Below are 15,211 nucleotides of genomic sequence, written 5' to 3' on the forward strand. Positions count from 1 at the left end.
AAACATAAACTAAAATTATATAACTATTAAATAAAGAATATGTATTTTTTTAAACATAAACCAAAATTCAGTTTCCATCTAACACACTTGGAAAAGAATTAAAAAAACATGAAAAATTAAAATTATAATAAAACGTGTAACGCAAATAAGAAAATCTATATACAACCTTTCAAGTTACATTTGAACCATACGCATTTCCCACCCTCCACGAAACCTTCTCGAGATTCTTCAGGTCCCCACCTACCATTCCGGGTCGGCCAGACGAACAAAAGACTATGACTAGTTTTGTGGCATTTATTTATTCCCCACCCGCGATTGGTGTGGAGGTTGTTCAATAATCCAAAACTGTAAAATCCTAACGGATTCGATCTTGAACCGGAGCTGGAGGCAGATGACCATGGCTTCTCGATTGTTGCTACTGCTCTGTACTCTGGCACTTCTTCCACTTGCGTTTTCACTCCCCTTCATCGTTTTGCATGGTAATTCTCCTCTTCGATTAATCTCTGCTGAAAGTGCACACCGGTACATTTTTATGTCAAATCTCTATCCTTTATACAGTCATTGTCCCTTTTTGAATGCGACGCAATGCTTCATTTCGAGCTTTAAGGTCTTAGGATTTAGTTATGCGACCACATGGCTGTAATAACCGCAACTTCAGCTTTTAATTGGTGTTTGGAGGACACTTAGTATTCTTTCAGTAAGTTTAGGTTGAACTTTGAGTTACAGCTGCCCGAATTGTAGAAGTCATCGTTTCGTTAGGTTTTATTTTTCCACCAGTCTCAGCTTTATGTTGAAAGTATGGAAGCCAATTGAGGCTTCTTCCTGTGGTCCATATTATGGAGCCAATTTTTTTTGTTCTTAATTTTAAAACACTTGTAGAAAGACCCCTAGGAATTCCCTGGTTATAATTGAATTCAGTATTCAACGTCCTCTCATTGCGCCAATGGGGTTGTGGTTCGGTGTTGCTTGTCTTGTGGTGGCGCTGTCAGGCCATTTGCTAAGGTTCAATTCTTCTCGAGGCATGAATAAGAGGTTAGAGGGAGGTGCAAGTCCTGGATAATTTTGATAGAAGAGAATCCCCTGGTCGCAGCAGCTTAGCTGAACAAGACTGCTTGTGATTAATGGTTTACCATTCAAAAGCTCTATCGGCTGTTAAAACATTAGCTTAGCTGAACGAGACTGCTTGCGATTAATTGTTTACCCTTCAAAAGCTGTCTCGCCTGTGAAAACACTAATTGCGATAATTGGAAAACCCGCAAGGGAACGGGAAACTCGAATGATACAGGAAATGGAGTCCAGAATGTTTTGCCAGAAACAGGAAACAAGTTATGGGAAAGATACAGGAAACAGAGTGTGCAAGGTTTTGCATATGAGAAATGTATACCTATACACTATGTATGTGCAGTGTATGATAAGAGGCAGTCAAACTGCGCCTCTTCCCGTGGCTTTTTGCGGCAGAAATTTGCCCTGATTTCGGCCGTGAAAATCTGAACCCCTAAAATCTGCGATCTTAGCAAGTGTAAATTGCAATCTAAGGGTATTATGCAGTCCCCGGATTGACGCAGATCGATAGATTGTGATTTGAGGAACGGATCATTGCAATTGCAGCACTTTCTGGTTAGCTGATTTCAGGGAGCTCCGACCAATTTGAGTCCGAAGCATACTGCTCCTCTAAGTTACCAGGATATGGATACGGATTCACCAGAGTTTTGAAACACCAGGATTTCGATACAGCGGGGAAACGAGGAGTAAAGAAAAATTTAAAAATATTTTCATAATAAATAGGTAGCGTGAAGAATCAACATAATGGGAGAATTATAAAAGTAGAATTATGTATTATAATACAAAGTAGGATTTTTATACATGGTATTTTTAACCATCCATGTACCTTAATTAATAATTTCATAAGTTTAAAGCATCATTGATTATTGATAATCATAATTTTGAAGACCATTTTAGCATGAGTATGAAGCAGGTTATGACTTATAACATCGTTTTTGTTAGCTACATGCACATCCCCACATCGGCAATGAATAAAGTGGTTTTCTTTTAGGCTATGGTAAGTCTAAATGACAATGTACGTGAAGTGTTGAATATGGATATATTAGACATTGACAGCAGACCTACATCATAATTATAGATCAAACCTCAGGAGCGATTTTTTATAGATCAAATGTAAAATTTCCACGAAATTCTGATTTGTTCATAAGAACAATCTGAAAAACAATTTCTTTTCTTACAAACACATAATTTCTCTACTCAATTTGCAGCGGAATTAGGAACATAAATAAAAGCACAGTCACACAATTCAAGACACAATCTTTTTTTTTTTACTAGGGAAAAAACCCTCTGCTTAATGAGAATTTTATTGATAGCAGAAATTGAGCAATTGATCTCTTACAAAATACAACTGTTTCAATCTGAAAGACACACTTGTCTTTCCTGCTTGTTCTAAGCTTGAAACCCTTGCAAGATTGCTGATCTCTGCTGCCCTCTAACAACCTGTGCACAAGCTTCTCTTGCACACTCTTCCTCTCACAAGCTCTACGGACAAGCTTGTGCTTTCTATTGCTTGGTCTCACCAACTTGTGCTCACCAAAACAATGATTAAACTTGTGCCTTTGTTCCTCATTTTAAAGACAATTCGAATGGTTAAAATCAATGAGATCTATGTTTGGAAAGTCAAACTGGTGCTTTTCTAGTTAACAACAGTGAACGCAACTTGTTAACTAGTTCCTCCTAAAATTTAGGAGGCTAACTCCACTTGATTTTTTAGTTTCCAAACTAACTCACACTAGAAAATCAAGAAGATCACTCGATCTCACTCTGGCAACTCAACGCTGCTACTCTTGAGAAATTTGATCTCTGATCTCTCATTCGATGTGTTCTCCAGGTGCCCATCGAACTCCTCCTTATAATCTCTCGTTGGAGCTCCAACGACCAAGATTAAAACATAATCAAGTGCTAAGATTAACTGGGAGTTGATCCTCATCTTCTTCTAGAAGATTCACCCCTGATTTAATTAATGCCCTTTAATTAACCAGATTTCCTAAGTTTAGACTTAGGGAACCAAAAAAAATTAATTATTTTACTTAAATCATCTCTAGGTGGAATTTTCCCAAACGATTTCTGGGTATTAAAGAACGCACGTGTCTTAGCCTCTTTGCAATCTCGAGGCAAGAGCACATCCGATGCTACAAAAATCAACACCCCCTCTTAGCGAGGAATGTGCTCTAATGCTGCAACCTGCTGAAGCATCACTCTATCTTTGCACTATCTCTTGCCGCGCTGCTGATGTTCGACTTTACTGCCCACCAACTACTGCGCAACTCTGATATGAGCTGCATCTGTGCTGCTGCTGACCCTGCTGTCAACTACTGCATTTGTACTGCAACCCTCTCTCCATCTGTTGGTGTTGCAACTGCAACATCTGCAACAAAAAAGCATCCAAAATATTGAACCAACTATGTTCGATATGATGCATCCGTTGTCCGAGTTTTGACTGTTGCTAGTCTCTGCGCTATTGCTGAAGCCTTTGCACTGCTGTTGACTCTGCTCTGTTCCAACTGCATTGCTGCCAACTTTGCTCTGCGCTGCTCAGAATCCGGCCACTACTAGCTACTGCATCTGTCACTCTCGCACTTGACTGCACCAACTGACACTGGTCCATCCTGCTATTGCTGACTATGGATTCTCGTAACAAGGTCTTGATCCAAGAGGTGGACTCCTCAAGGATCCTGCCCATCCTGTAGCTCTCTGGGCTACAACTCTAGATTGCCCCCCACCTCACCCCTGGAGGCATCTCGGCAATCATGTCAAACTCTTCCTCCAGTCTGGAGGACAACCCGTCGATCTTTGTGGATGCAGCTTGCTGATTCTGCTTCTCCTCCTTGTCCTTTCTGAGAGGACACTGAGTGCTGTAGTGGCCCAGCTCGCCACACCTGAAGCTCTTGATCTTCGAAATACTTCTTTCTTCTGCGCTGCTCCTGCTGCCCCTTTGATGCAAGGGCCACATCCTCCTCTTCCTTCACTTGTTTCGTCCCATTGCTGTTACTGCCACTAATGGTGGCTTTTACCAGATCACGCTCATTTCCTCCTGCTGCACATCAATCCACACACATTCCCAATCTGGTGGTTTTTCTTTGCCCAGGATACTTTGGACGAAAATTTGCCAATCTTCAGAAACACTATTTAGCGCTAATTGTACAAACTCTGAGGGTTGGGGCGCTGACCATATTGAAGCGAGCTGGTCCCGGACATCCTGAAGCCTCGTAAGGAAGGGGTCTACTCGCTCCCCTTTCTGCATCCTCATGCATCTCAGCTTCTCCTCTAAGTACATCTTTTGTTGCTCGGAAGATCCTTCATATAGCGTAGCTAAGGCTTCCCACATCTGCCTGGCAGTATCCTTGCCAGCTATATGGGATACTACATGATCTCGAACCTTGTCGAGAATGATCCTCTTAGTCTTCGCCATCTCAGCCTTGTACTTCTTTAGCAGATTTGCATCGATGGGTACAACTACCACACTATCGACATAAGTTTTGAGATCATGCTCATCTAGAAGGCAGGAGACCTTAGCCTACCAGATCACATAGTTGGAGGCTCCGTCTAACCGATCTTGATCTCTCAACCTAGCTGATGCCATCTCTCTTGAAATAGTCGAACTGCTCCCTATTCTCCTCTTCGCAGCTGCTGGCTAGCTATTCGCACTCCCTTCTGGAGTGAGAAGGAGTACACAACTACTGTTGCTCTGCTTGGAAAATTTAAACTTCTTGGCTAGAAGTCCTCTGAGGAAGAAATTCCCTCAATATGTGCTACTCTCTCCTTCTGACGTTATTCTGCCAGCAACTATTGCAAAATAACTGCGTCCCAGCTGAAGATTTGCTCTGCAAGGAAACTATGTTGCTCCCTTCTGCCTCTGGAAAGCTTCGATCTAGAGAATCGAATTTCTTTGTCGACTCACTCAGAGAAATCGATCTCACTCAAAACTTCGACCTCCTTGGCCCAAGGACTGCGCTGCCTCTGGGGTTTTGAATTGCTGCCAAGGTAGGATTTCGAACCTCCTTTTTCCTTTCTGCTTTGAGCTCTCCTGCTCATGATCTGTGCTCTGATACCATGTGAAAAATCGGTTACCCGATTCCTACTGCAGCAAATTGATGATATTTCTCCTATTTGTTAATTACTTGAACAAATTACTTGCAGTTTTCTACAACAAATATCGAAATACATACACTGCAGCCTACACAAAATAAATATTGTGGAAACTAAATACGGCATAAGAGAGAAATAAACACACACATCTACATAGTTGTTTTTGGACAATGTCCCCGGAAAAACCCAACTCGGGAAAACCGGTGCAACAATTGAGGGTTTTATTATTATGCAGTAGTTTCTGAGTACAAATCGTTGGATGCCCAAACTGGCTATCCAATACAAAGAAAAATTGGCAAAGAGTTAGTGAGAAAAATCTCACACTGATTCGGGAGATCCGACACTGATTAGAGACAGGCTGGCTGGCCCCACATTGCCTTTGCGCAGCTTCTGTGTCAATCCTACGCAACTCTGCGTCACACTTGCTGGGCTCTGCGTCACCTCCTCTTTTGATCTCCTGCTATCTGGAAATTTGACCCTCTGGCCCTCCGGTCTCACACCCCGACTTCTGGCACTAGATCTCGACTCTCCTAGTTGAATTTTGAACTCCCTCTGAAGCTCTGCGCTGCCTCTCTGAACTGCTCTATGCCTTCTTTGCCTTGCACTCTCCGGATCTGGAAAAATCTCCTCCAGACTACTATCCCTGCCCCTCATTGCAAGAAGATCACTCGATCTCACTCCGACAACTCAATGTTGCTACTCTTGAGAAATTCGATCTCTGATCTCTCATTCGATGTGTTCTCCAAGTGCCCATCAAACTCCTTATAATCTCTCGTTGGAGCTCCAATGACCAAGATTAAAACATAATCAAGGGCTAAGATTAACTGGGAGTTGATCCTCGTCTTCTTCTAGAAGATTCACATCTGATTTAATTAATGTCCTTTAATTAACCATATTTCCCAAGTTTAGACTTAGGGAACCAAAAAAAGTTAATTATTTTAATTAAATCATCTATAGGTGGAATTTTCCCAAACGATTTCTAGGTATTGGAGAATGCATGTGTCTTAGCCTTTCTGCAAAATCTCGAGGCAAGAGCACATCCGATGCTACAAAAATCAACAGGAAAACCCTTTCAAATTCTTTTTATTAGATTGTCATAAAATGTTTAGAGAGAGAGAGAGTACAATGTTCCAATTCACCAATAAACAAAACCAACCAAATGGTATCCAAGAGATGAGCCCAATAAACAAGACTGATCAAAATCAAAGTTCCCAAGCTTGCGGTCAACAGTCAAAGTTTGTGGTCAACTGTCAAGAATATCTTAGGTCACAGCAGCAGGGAGCTAGTGACCATGCATGTGGCTGTAACTCTCCAGCCGCAGGGAGCACCCTATCAAGTGAGTGGCTATAATCGAGAATTCCCTATTCCAACCTTGTGGCTCTAGATAAATTTCTATTTTTCACATGTGCGAGCTCGGACCCTGCAATTTCAGCCCTGTATGAACCAATTTCGCGAACCAATAACATACTTGTGCGAGCCAATCCAATGAAGAGAGAAGAAGATGCTTGATGATGATATCCAAATGAGGCTAACTTAACTTGTACTTATATGCTTACTTGGAGAGCCAATTTGTCTTTGAATCCGCCCTGAACTTTTGTGGACATGTGGGTTTTCATATTAAAAATACATTTTTCCTTAACCAAATTAAATTCTTCCAAGGGCTAGGAGGGGTTTTTCTTGATGAGGAAGGCTGTCCAAAGGAGGGAATTTGTCCCTAGGCTGCCAAATTAACACTCCCTCTCAACAAGGGAGAAATTACTAATTGCAACATGTGTCCCATCTCAAATATCAAATCAGATATCATCTTTTCTCATTTGATCAACGCTCTCAAATCTAAGCGAAGAAGAATTTGACATCGGAGGGGAACTCAAGCTACCACCCTCTATCTCATAATTGTCACAGGGGAGCCCAACTCAATCCTCTATCATAGGACAATAGGCAGGATACGACTTACCATGGTAGGTAAGGATCACAACTATGTTATTGTCTACTTATCTTCCCATCAAGACACTAAAGAGTGAAGTGGTAGAACACCTGCATCCACTACCTTGGGAGGAGATATGCACTTACTGTACAACATAAGGATCAGACACAACCCAAGGCACTTGGGAGAGATACAAACACCACCAAAGTCATCTTCCAACCCATTAGCTAGATGGGGAGGAACAATCCCAACAAGCCCAGCTTGTGGGTAGGATGCACGCTGGGGTATACTCGGCAAGGGGAGATACACACTTATCGTGAAGTAAGGATCAAACACACCCTGAGATGACAATAGGGAGATACACATTAACTGTGAGGTAAGGATCAGACATACCTATTGTCCACGAGTTCCCTCAACCCCAGGAGCTCTTTAGCTCAATTACTCACCCTGGGAGTTTAGATGGGGGAAGAGCATTGCGTAGTGTCCTCGATCAATCAAGACCCTTACTCAGGAGGGTCACATCCATTAGTCCACGCTGCTCTTTGAAGACCAAGAACTCCCCTTTCGGCAAAGCCGTGGTGAGTATCTCTACAATCTTCTCATTAGTCGAAATATGACAATCTTACAGCTCCTCTCTGCACCATGTCACGTATGTAATGATATCTGATCTCAATATGCTTGGACTTGTCATGAAACATGAGATTCTCTGCCAATCAGATCCCACTCTTGTTGTCACAATATATCACTGTCATGTCCAGGACCTGCTCAAACAACTCTCCAAAGAGCTTCCTCAACCAAACTTCCTCACAACTAGCCATGCTAGCAACAATATACTCTGCCTCTACCGTACTCAAAGCCACAAACTTCTATTTCCCGCTCATCCAGGATATCATGGTAGATCCCAAGCTAAAACAACACCCGGATGTGTTATTCATGTATATAACGTTTCCAGCCTAGTCAACATCGGTGTATCCATGTAGTTGTACATCTTCGGTAGTATACCTTAGACCAAGATTGATCATCCCATGCGAATATCTCAGCACATGCTTGACAACAACCCAATGTGCATGAAGTGGCTCGGTCATGAATTGACTCAAGGTGTTCACTGCAAAACATATGTTCAGACGGGACTTCATAAGAAAGATCAATGCTCCAATCAATTGACGATACTCAGAAGGGTTAACCAAGTCGGGTCCAACAACATCTCTGCATAATTTCTTGAAATTCATCTCAATCGGGGTGGCCAAGGATTTGCATTTTGTGATTCCAAATCTCTCTAATAGCTTCACGACATATTTTCCTTAAGAAAGGAAAATCTCTTTGGGTCTCTGCGAAACTTCTAATTCCAGGAAGTAATGCATCAACCCAAGATCCTTCACCTCGAATTCAAAGGCCAACTCCCTCTTACATTTGATCATCAGAGGCTCACTACCTGTTAAGAATAGATCGTCAACATATAAAACCAAAATCAAAGGCATACCTTGGACCACATTGAAGTAGAGGTTGGGGTCAACATTGCTTCTCGTGAATCCAAGCTTCACCAGGGAATTATCAATGCCGGCATACTAGGCTTTGGGGGCTTGTTTCAAACCATATGCTGCCTTCTTCAACCTGCAAACATGAAGAAATGTCGTCTTTACATCCATCTGGTGAAGGGTCCATCCTTGACTAGCAACAAGGGAAATAATTGATCTAATGGTGGTGTAGCGGGCAACTGGTGCAAATATGTCATCATAATATTCTCCCTCTTTCTGGGAGAATCCTCTAGCCATGAACCTTGCTTTGTACTTAATGCTTCCATCAGTGCCATGTTTGATCTTATTATATCGCCATTTTGAAGTTACAACAAACTTTCCCTTAGGTCTTGGCACAACATCCCATACATCATTCTTCATAATCGATTCATATTCTTCGGCCATGGCATCCTTCCAAACCTATTCTTTCACAAATTCTTCAAAAGTAGAAGGCTCAACTTGGATCATAGTGCTCATAGCTACAACGTATCCTTGATATCGGCATGGCTTCTTACTTTCTCTAAAGGTCCTTTTGGCAGGAACATATCTCTCAACATCTTATAAAGTATCACAAAGCCATAATGGTCTCTTCCTGGAAGGAGGATCACTTGGAGGAGGGTCCAAGGGGTCCATAGGCTCCATGGGATCATCAAAATATTTCCTTCTCAGATTCCGGCACAAAAGAACCTTCTAATATGTCCATATCATCATCTTTCTTTGGAGGAGGTGGAGGAATGTCTCTAGCTTTTCCAAGGGCAACATCTTCATCGAAGGTCACATCCCTGCTAAACTCGATCTTCCTTTGGCTAGAAATATATATTCTAAATGCTTTAGAATTTTCATAATACCCAACAAACATACCTTTCTTTCCGGTGGCTTCTAGCTTGTTTCTCTTATCCTTCGGCAACACAAGGCAACCAAATATCCTGAGATGTCCAATGTCGGGCTTCACACCTGTGAACATTTCTTTAGGAGTCTTGTTATCCAAAGCTTGATGAGGAACCCTGTTTTGTACATAGACCGTTGTATTTGTAGCTTCTCCCTAGAGGAACTTCAATAACTTTTGATCATGCAACATGGCTCTGGCAGCTTCCACAATGGACCTATTCTTTCTTTCAGCCACTCCATTTTGCTCGGGATTATAGGTAACAATAGTCTCCTTCTTGATACCTTCCTTAATGCAGAAGTCAATGAACTCATTTGAAATGTACTCTTTGCCATTGTCGGACTTGAAAACCTTAATTTTCTTCTTTGTTTAATTCTCTATTAGTGCCTTGAAATTTTTAAACATATCAAAAGCCTCATTCATATGTTTCAAATAGTAAATCCATGTTTTCCTGGAGAAGTCATCAATGAATATGATATAATAGAGATGGCAACCAAGAGAATGCAATGGCATGGGTCCATAGAGATCAAAATGAATGAATTAAAGAATACCGTCTGTCTTATTCCTGCTAAAGGGGAATGGTCCCCTTGTCTTCTTTCCACTGGTGCATCTCGGACATACTCCATCATGACTTGCTTGAACATTAGGCATCCTAGAGACTAGCTCACGTTGGTGATTGGTGTCGTGGACCATTGCCAGTAGAGGTCTCCCATTGACTCTATAAAGTCCTTCACCTCTAGATCCCAAGTTAAAAGCATCTCTCATGCGGGATTTTCCATAGGCCAAGTGAGGACTTTACCTTTTATGAAAGCTACTCTCATGCCCTTATCTTCCAAAGCAGAAATAGATACCAAGTTCTTCTTTAGTCCCAGAACATACATTACTTCATGAAGAAGAACGAATTCCCCAGAGTCCAAATAAAATTTGACAGAACCAAACCCTATACAGGATGAGTAGAGTTATCTCCAAGAATGATCTTCAAACTTGTCTCCTTCTCAACTAGATTAGAGGACTTCCTTATATCCGGAGAAGTGTCTAGAAGCCCCACTATCTACTAACCAACTATCATACGAATCCGGAGGAGAAGAAGTAGAAAGAGTGGAAGTAAGAATGTATTCAGGTTGGCTAGTAACTGCATTATTTTCATACCTGTAATTTCTTAATCTCTTTTGAGGATGGTAGCTTTCTTCTTAATTATCATTTGTATCTAGCCTTCTTCTGTCATCACCTCTTCTATCATTGCTTCTTCTACCATTGTACCTGTTGTTGTTGTAGCCTCGGTTGGATCTTGGAGCATCTCTCTTTCTTGGACAGTCTCGGGCATAGTGACCATACTTGTGGCAGTTGAAGCATTCAATTTGAGGTATGCCTTTTCTAAACCTTCTCTTGGATTCTTTTGATTCGGGAGAGAACTTTCTTGAATTGGATGGTCTCCCTCTACCTTTCCTCTTCTTATCTTGTGTAGCAAATGCAGAGGGTTCTCCTTCTTCATGCTTTTGAATCCTTCCTCGGGCAATCATCCTGGTTTCCTCTTGAGTGCATTGTCCAACGAGCTCATCAAATGTCGAGAGTCTATTGTTGTTTCTTATAGTAGTAATGAAGGTTTCCCAAATAGGAGGAAGACCTTGAAGAGTGATCATCACCAACTCTCTATCAGATATAGTCTCACCAGTAGTCTGCAGTTGATCCCTTAGTTGAGATACCCTCATGATATAGGATTGCATAGATTCTCCCTTATTCATTTTCAATTCCTTGAGCTTATTCTTCAAGGAGAGGATATGATTCAAATTGTTGACTTGATACATCCCAACTAGCTTATCATAAATGTCCTTCAGATTACCAACATAAACAAGTAAATGATCTTGCAAACCATCAATGAGAATTTTCTTAGCTTTGAGGTCACCTTTCTTGTACCTGGATTTGATAGCAGCAGGAGCATTCGCCGAAGGCTCAGGTACCTATCCTTGCACATATTCCAAGACTTCGTTGTCATCCAATATGACTTCCAATCTAATCTTCCAAGCAGCAAAGTTAGATGAGTCACCTTGTTAAAATTGGCAACCAGGGCAAAACTTCATGTGGGTCATCTTATTCATGGCTAATAATATTTTTATTAGATTCCTCTCGTCGAAAGGTGTAGGATTGATATAAAGATCATCCAATTCCGATAAGTATTCATGGAGATATGAATTTATTTTGATTATGGAATTATTATCAAGCCGACCTACAACTCATGTAGGCTCAGAAGCCCAACAGTCGCATCTATTCACCCACCAACGTTGTGTATAAATATAAGAGGACTTTTCCTCATTTAGACTCACTCATCTCATTACATCTCTCTCTCTACTGCGCAGATATGAGTCTCTTCTCTACTGCGCTGAAATGGGTCTCTCTCTCTCACACATGTGAAGCCGGAAGCTGTTGAATTTGAAGCTGCAACTGCAGAAGTAAAGATTGACTTGCGTGGTCTAGAAGATCTCCTCTTTTGAACTGCGCTGTAGGTTCATCTGAACCTCTTTTGAAAGCCGCAACTTTTGGTGGTGGAATGAAGTCAATCCGACGAACGGTTTGCAAGATATCGACTGCCCTAGTTTGAAGCCGGAAACTGCTGAAACTGAAGCTGCAACTGCAGAAGTAAAGATTGACTTGCGTGGCCTAGAAGATCTCCTCATCTGAACTGTGCTGTAGGTTCGTCTGAACCTCCTCTGGAAGCTGAAACTTTTGGTGGTGGAATGAAGTCAATCCGACTGTCGGTTTGTGAGATATGGTCTACCCTAGTTTGATAATGAAGCCGCTAATGCTGATGCTACTGATCTAGGGTTTGCTACTGCTGATATGAATCAGATTTATTGTACTATTTCTCTCTGCTGAATTATTGAATATAAAAGAAGATTTGATCAAAGGGTTTCCCCACACATTGTGGGGTTTGTCCCTGGCTAGCCGCCACATCTTGTGTCTCTTGTCTTGGCTTGTTTTCTGTCGATCGTTTAATGTTCTATCTGCACTTTACTTTATGTACATGTGATTGCTAATCGGTGGAATATAATAAGAAAAAGAAGTAAACTGTTATAAGCATAGAACATACCATAACTTAACATGGTATCAGAGCTGAGGTGAAGACAAAGCCCGAGCAAGAGCAAGAGCAATCATTGAAGAGAAGATTGGCAAGGCTATCCTAAAAGAACTATGGGGTCCTCAACACTCTTTCCTGCCGAAGACAAGCTCCGTGAGAAAGCTGACTATCATGGATGAAAGATGTCTATCGATCTAACCCTTGAAGATCAAGGAGTGCTGGACCATGTAAGAGGCAATATTGTTGAGCCTTCATCAAATGCATCTGATGCTGCCTGGAACAAATGGAAAAATGGAGAAGTCAAAACAAAGAAGATCATCCGGGACTCTATCGACAAGCGCTTGGTGGCCTACATCTCTGATCTAGACACCTCCAAGGAAATCTACGATAGACTGGTGAGTTTATTTAAAGTTAATGATGCAAATCAAGTTTTGTTTCTTAGAAATAAGTTGAGGGAAACCAAGAAGGGTAAAGATGAAAGTATGCAAGCATACTTCTTAAGAATCACCGAGATCAAGAACGATCTCCTATCTATTGGGGAAACCATTACTGACAGAGAAATGGCACTCACAACTCTCGGAGGATTACCATCTGAATGGTATGTGTTCAGGACTACTCTTCTGAACAATAATGTAATTCCTAGTTTCGAGGAATTAATGGCTAGATGCATTCAAGAACAAACAAGGGTAGAAGAGCAGGAAATGCCCTTGCCTAAAGGTCCTCCTGCTGCTTTTTCTTCTCATGATAAGAAAATAAATAATTCTGGGTCTAAATCGAAAAGGACGATGTTTCATTTGCAATAAAGCAGGTCACTATGCAAGGGAATGCCCTGATAGAAAGGACTCTCACCGTGACGATGATCAAAATCCCTCTCATGGTAATCAAAGGAATGAAAAATTCAACAACAAAGGTAAGAGGAGAGCTGGGGACCGAGGAAGAGGACAACCATTCAAGAAGGCTAGAAAGTCCAGGATGTATTAAATGCACATGACCTCAAAAAGAACCTAGCGTCCATCTCGGCAATGGAAGACTAAGGCTACAAGGTAACCTTCAGCAATGGCAAGGTATGTATATGGAAAAATAATGTTAAAGATGCCTTTACTCTTGGGTTTAGTGTTGATTCATTATATCAGGTCGATGGAAGTATGCTAGGTGTCATGTCTTATGACACATCTCTTCAGTTTGATCTTTGGCATTAGAGGTTTGCCCCCCTTCATTATAAAGCTATACTCGGTGTAAGACAAATGGTGACAAGGATGCCCGAATTTTGAGTAGAGAAAGAAGGTGTATGTCCAGGATGTGCTGAAGGAAAGCTCAAAAGGGGACCATTCCCCTCAAGCCAAAGCAAGACCTCCGATATATTACAATTGGTTCACTCAGGCATACCTGAGGTTGGCATTAAGAGGGAGACTACTACACCACATACTCCTGAGCAGAATGGTGTGGTGGGAAGGAAGAACCGCACGATGATGGAAGCTGTCTGGGCCATGCTACATGATCAAAAACTTCTGATGTTTCTATGGGCTGAAACTACAATCACCGTTGTATATGTACAAAATTGATGCCCTCATCAAGCATTGGGTTCCAAGACTCCTAAAGAAAAGTTCACTGCAAGGTGAACAATCTTTCGATTTTGAGGAGCTCTCAAGAAGCCAACACCAGGGAACCGAAAGAAATGGATGATGAATCAATGCCTGATGTAGAAGAACCCATGGATCTGATAGATTCTCATCCACATGAGCCTTCCTCTTCTAGGAAGAGGCCTTCATGGCTTAGGGGGATACTTGATGATGCTAAAGGACATGCTGCACCCTGAGGAACCTTCCGTCAAAGTAAGAAACTTAATAGGTATCAAGGATACCTCACCATCATGAGCACGATCATACAAAATGAGCCTTTGTCATTCTCAGATGCCGTCAAGCATCAAGTATGGAAGGATGCTATGACCGTAGGATATGAGTCTATTATGGAGAATGATGTCTGGGAAGTAGTTCCCAGACCCCGGACAAGACAATTGTTACTTCAAAATGGCTTTACAAGATAAAGCATGCAGCAGATGGAAGCACGGAAAAGTATAAGGCTCGTTTTGTTGCTCGAGGTTTCTCCCAAAAGGAAGATATAGACTATGATGAGATATTTGCACCTGTTGCCAGATATACGACCATCCGCTCGATCATAGCCCTTGCCGCTTCACAAGGATGGAACCTACATCAGATGGATGTCAAGACTGCATTCTTGCATGGCTCGATCAAAGAAGAGGTCTACGTGGAGCAACTCGAAGGATTTGAGATTTATGATCGAAAATCTCATGTATACAGGTTGAAGAAAGCTCTCTATGGGCTGAAGCAAGCACCCCGAGCATGGTATGAGAGGATCGATAGCTACTTGATGAAGCTGGGATTCACTAGGAGTGAAGCCGATCCTAACCTTTACTTTAAGGTTGAAGATGACAAGCCTCTCATACTGGTATTGTATGTGGATGACCTCTTTCTAACAGGTGCAAACCCTCTCATTCACAAATGTAAGAGGGAGTTGGCCTTTGAATTTTAAATGAAAGACCTAGGACTGATGCACTACTTCCTAGGACTTGAAGTATGGCAGAAGCCAAGGGAAATTTTCCTATCTCAAGGGAAATATGTGGTAAAGATATTGGAAAGATTTGG

The 15,211-nt window shown here is 41.7% G+C and overlaps 1 protein-coding gene across 1 annotated transcript in view; it reads left to right on the top strand.

The window, feature by feature from the left end:
* The first annotated feature begins 217 nt into the window (after positions 1-217).
* Positions 218-15,211, top strand: part of LOC149258199 (alpha/beta-Hydrolases superfamily protein) — a 344,546-nt gene continuing 329,552 nt past the window's right edge. The window contains exon 1 of the mRNA XM_089414890.1: positions 218-479. Coding sequence (XP_089271016.1) covers positions 392-479 — 88 coding nt within the window. The 5' untranslated portion in view covers positions 218-391. The remainder of the gene's footprint in view (positions 480-15,211) is intronic.

This window comes from Pinus tabuliformis, chromosome 6 (assembly GCF_031772625.1).
Source record: "Pinus tabuliformis cultivar Carrire ecotype Pingquan chromosome 6, CPIR1, whole genome shotgun sequence".
Taxonomy (NCBI): Eukaryota; Viridiplantae; Streptophyta; class Pinopsida; order Pinales; family Pinaceae; genus Pinus; species Pinus tabuliformis.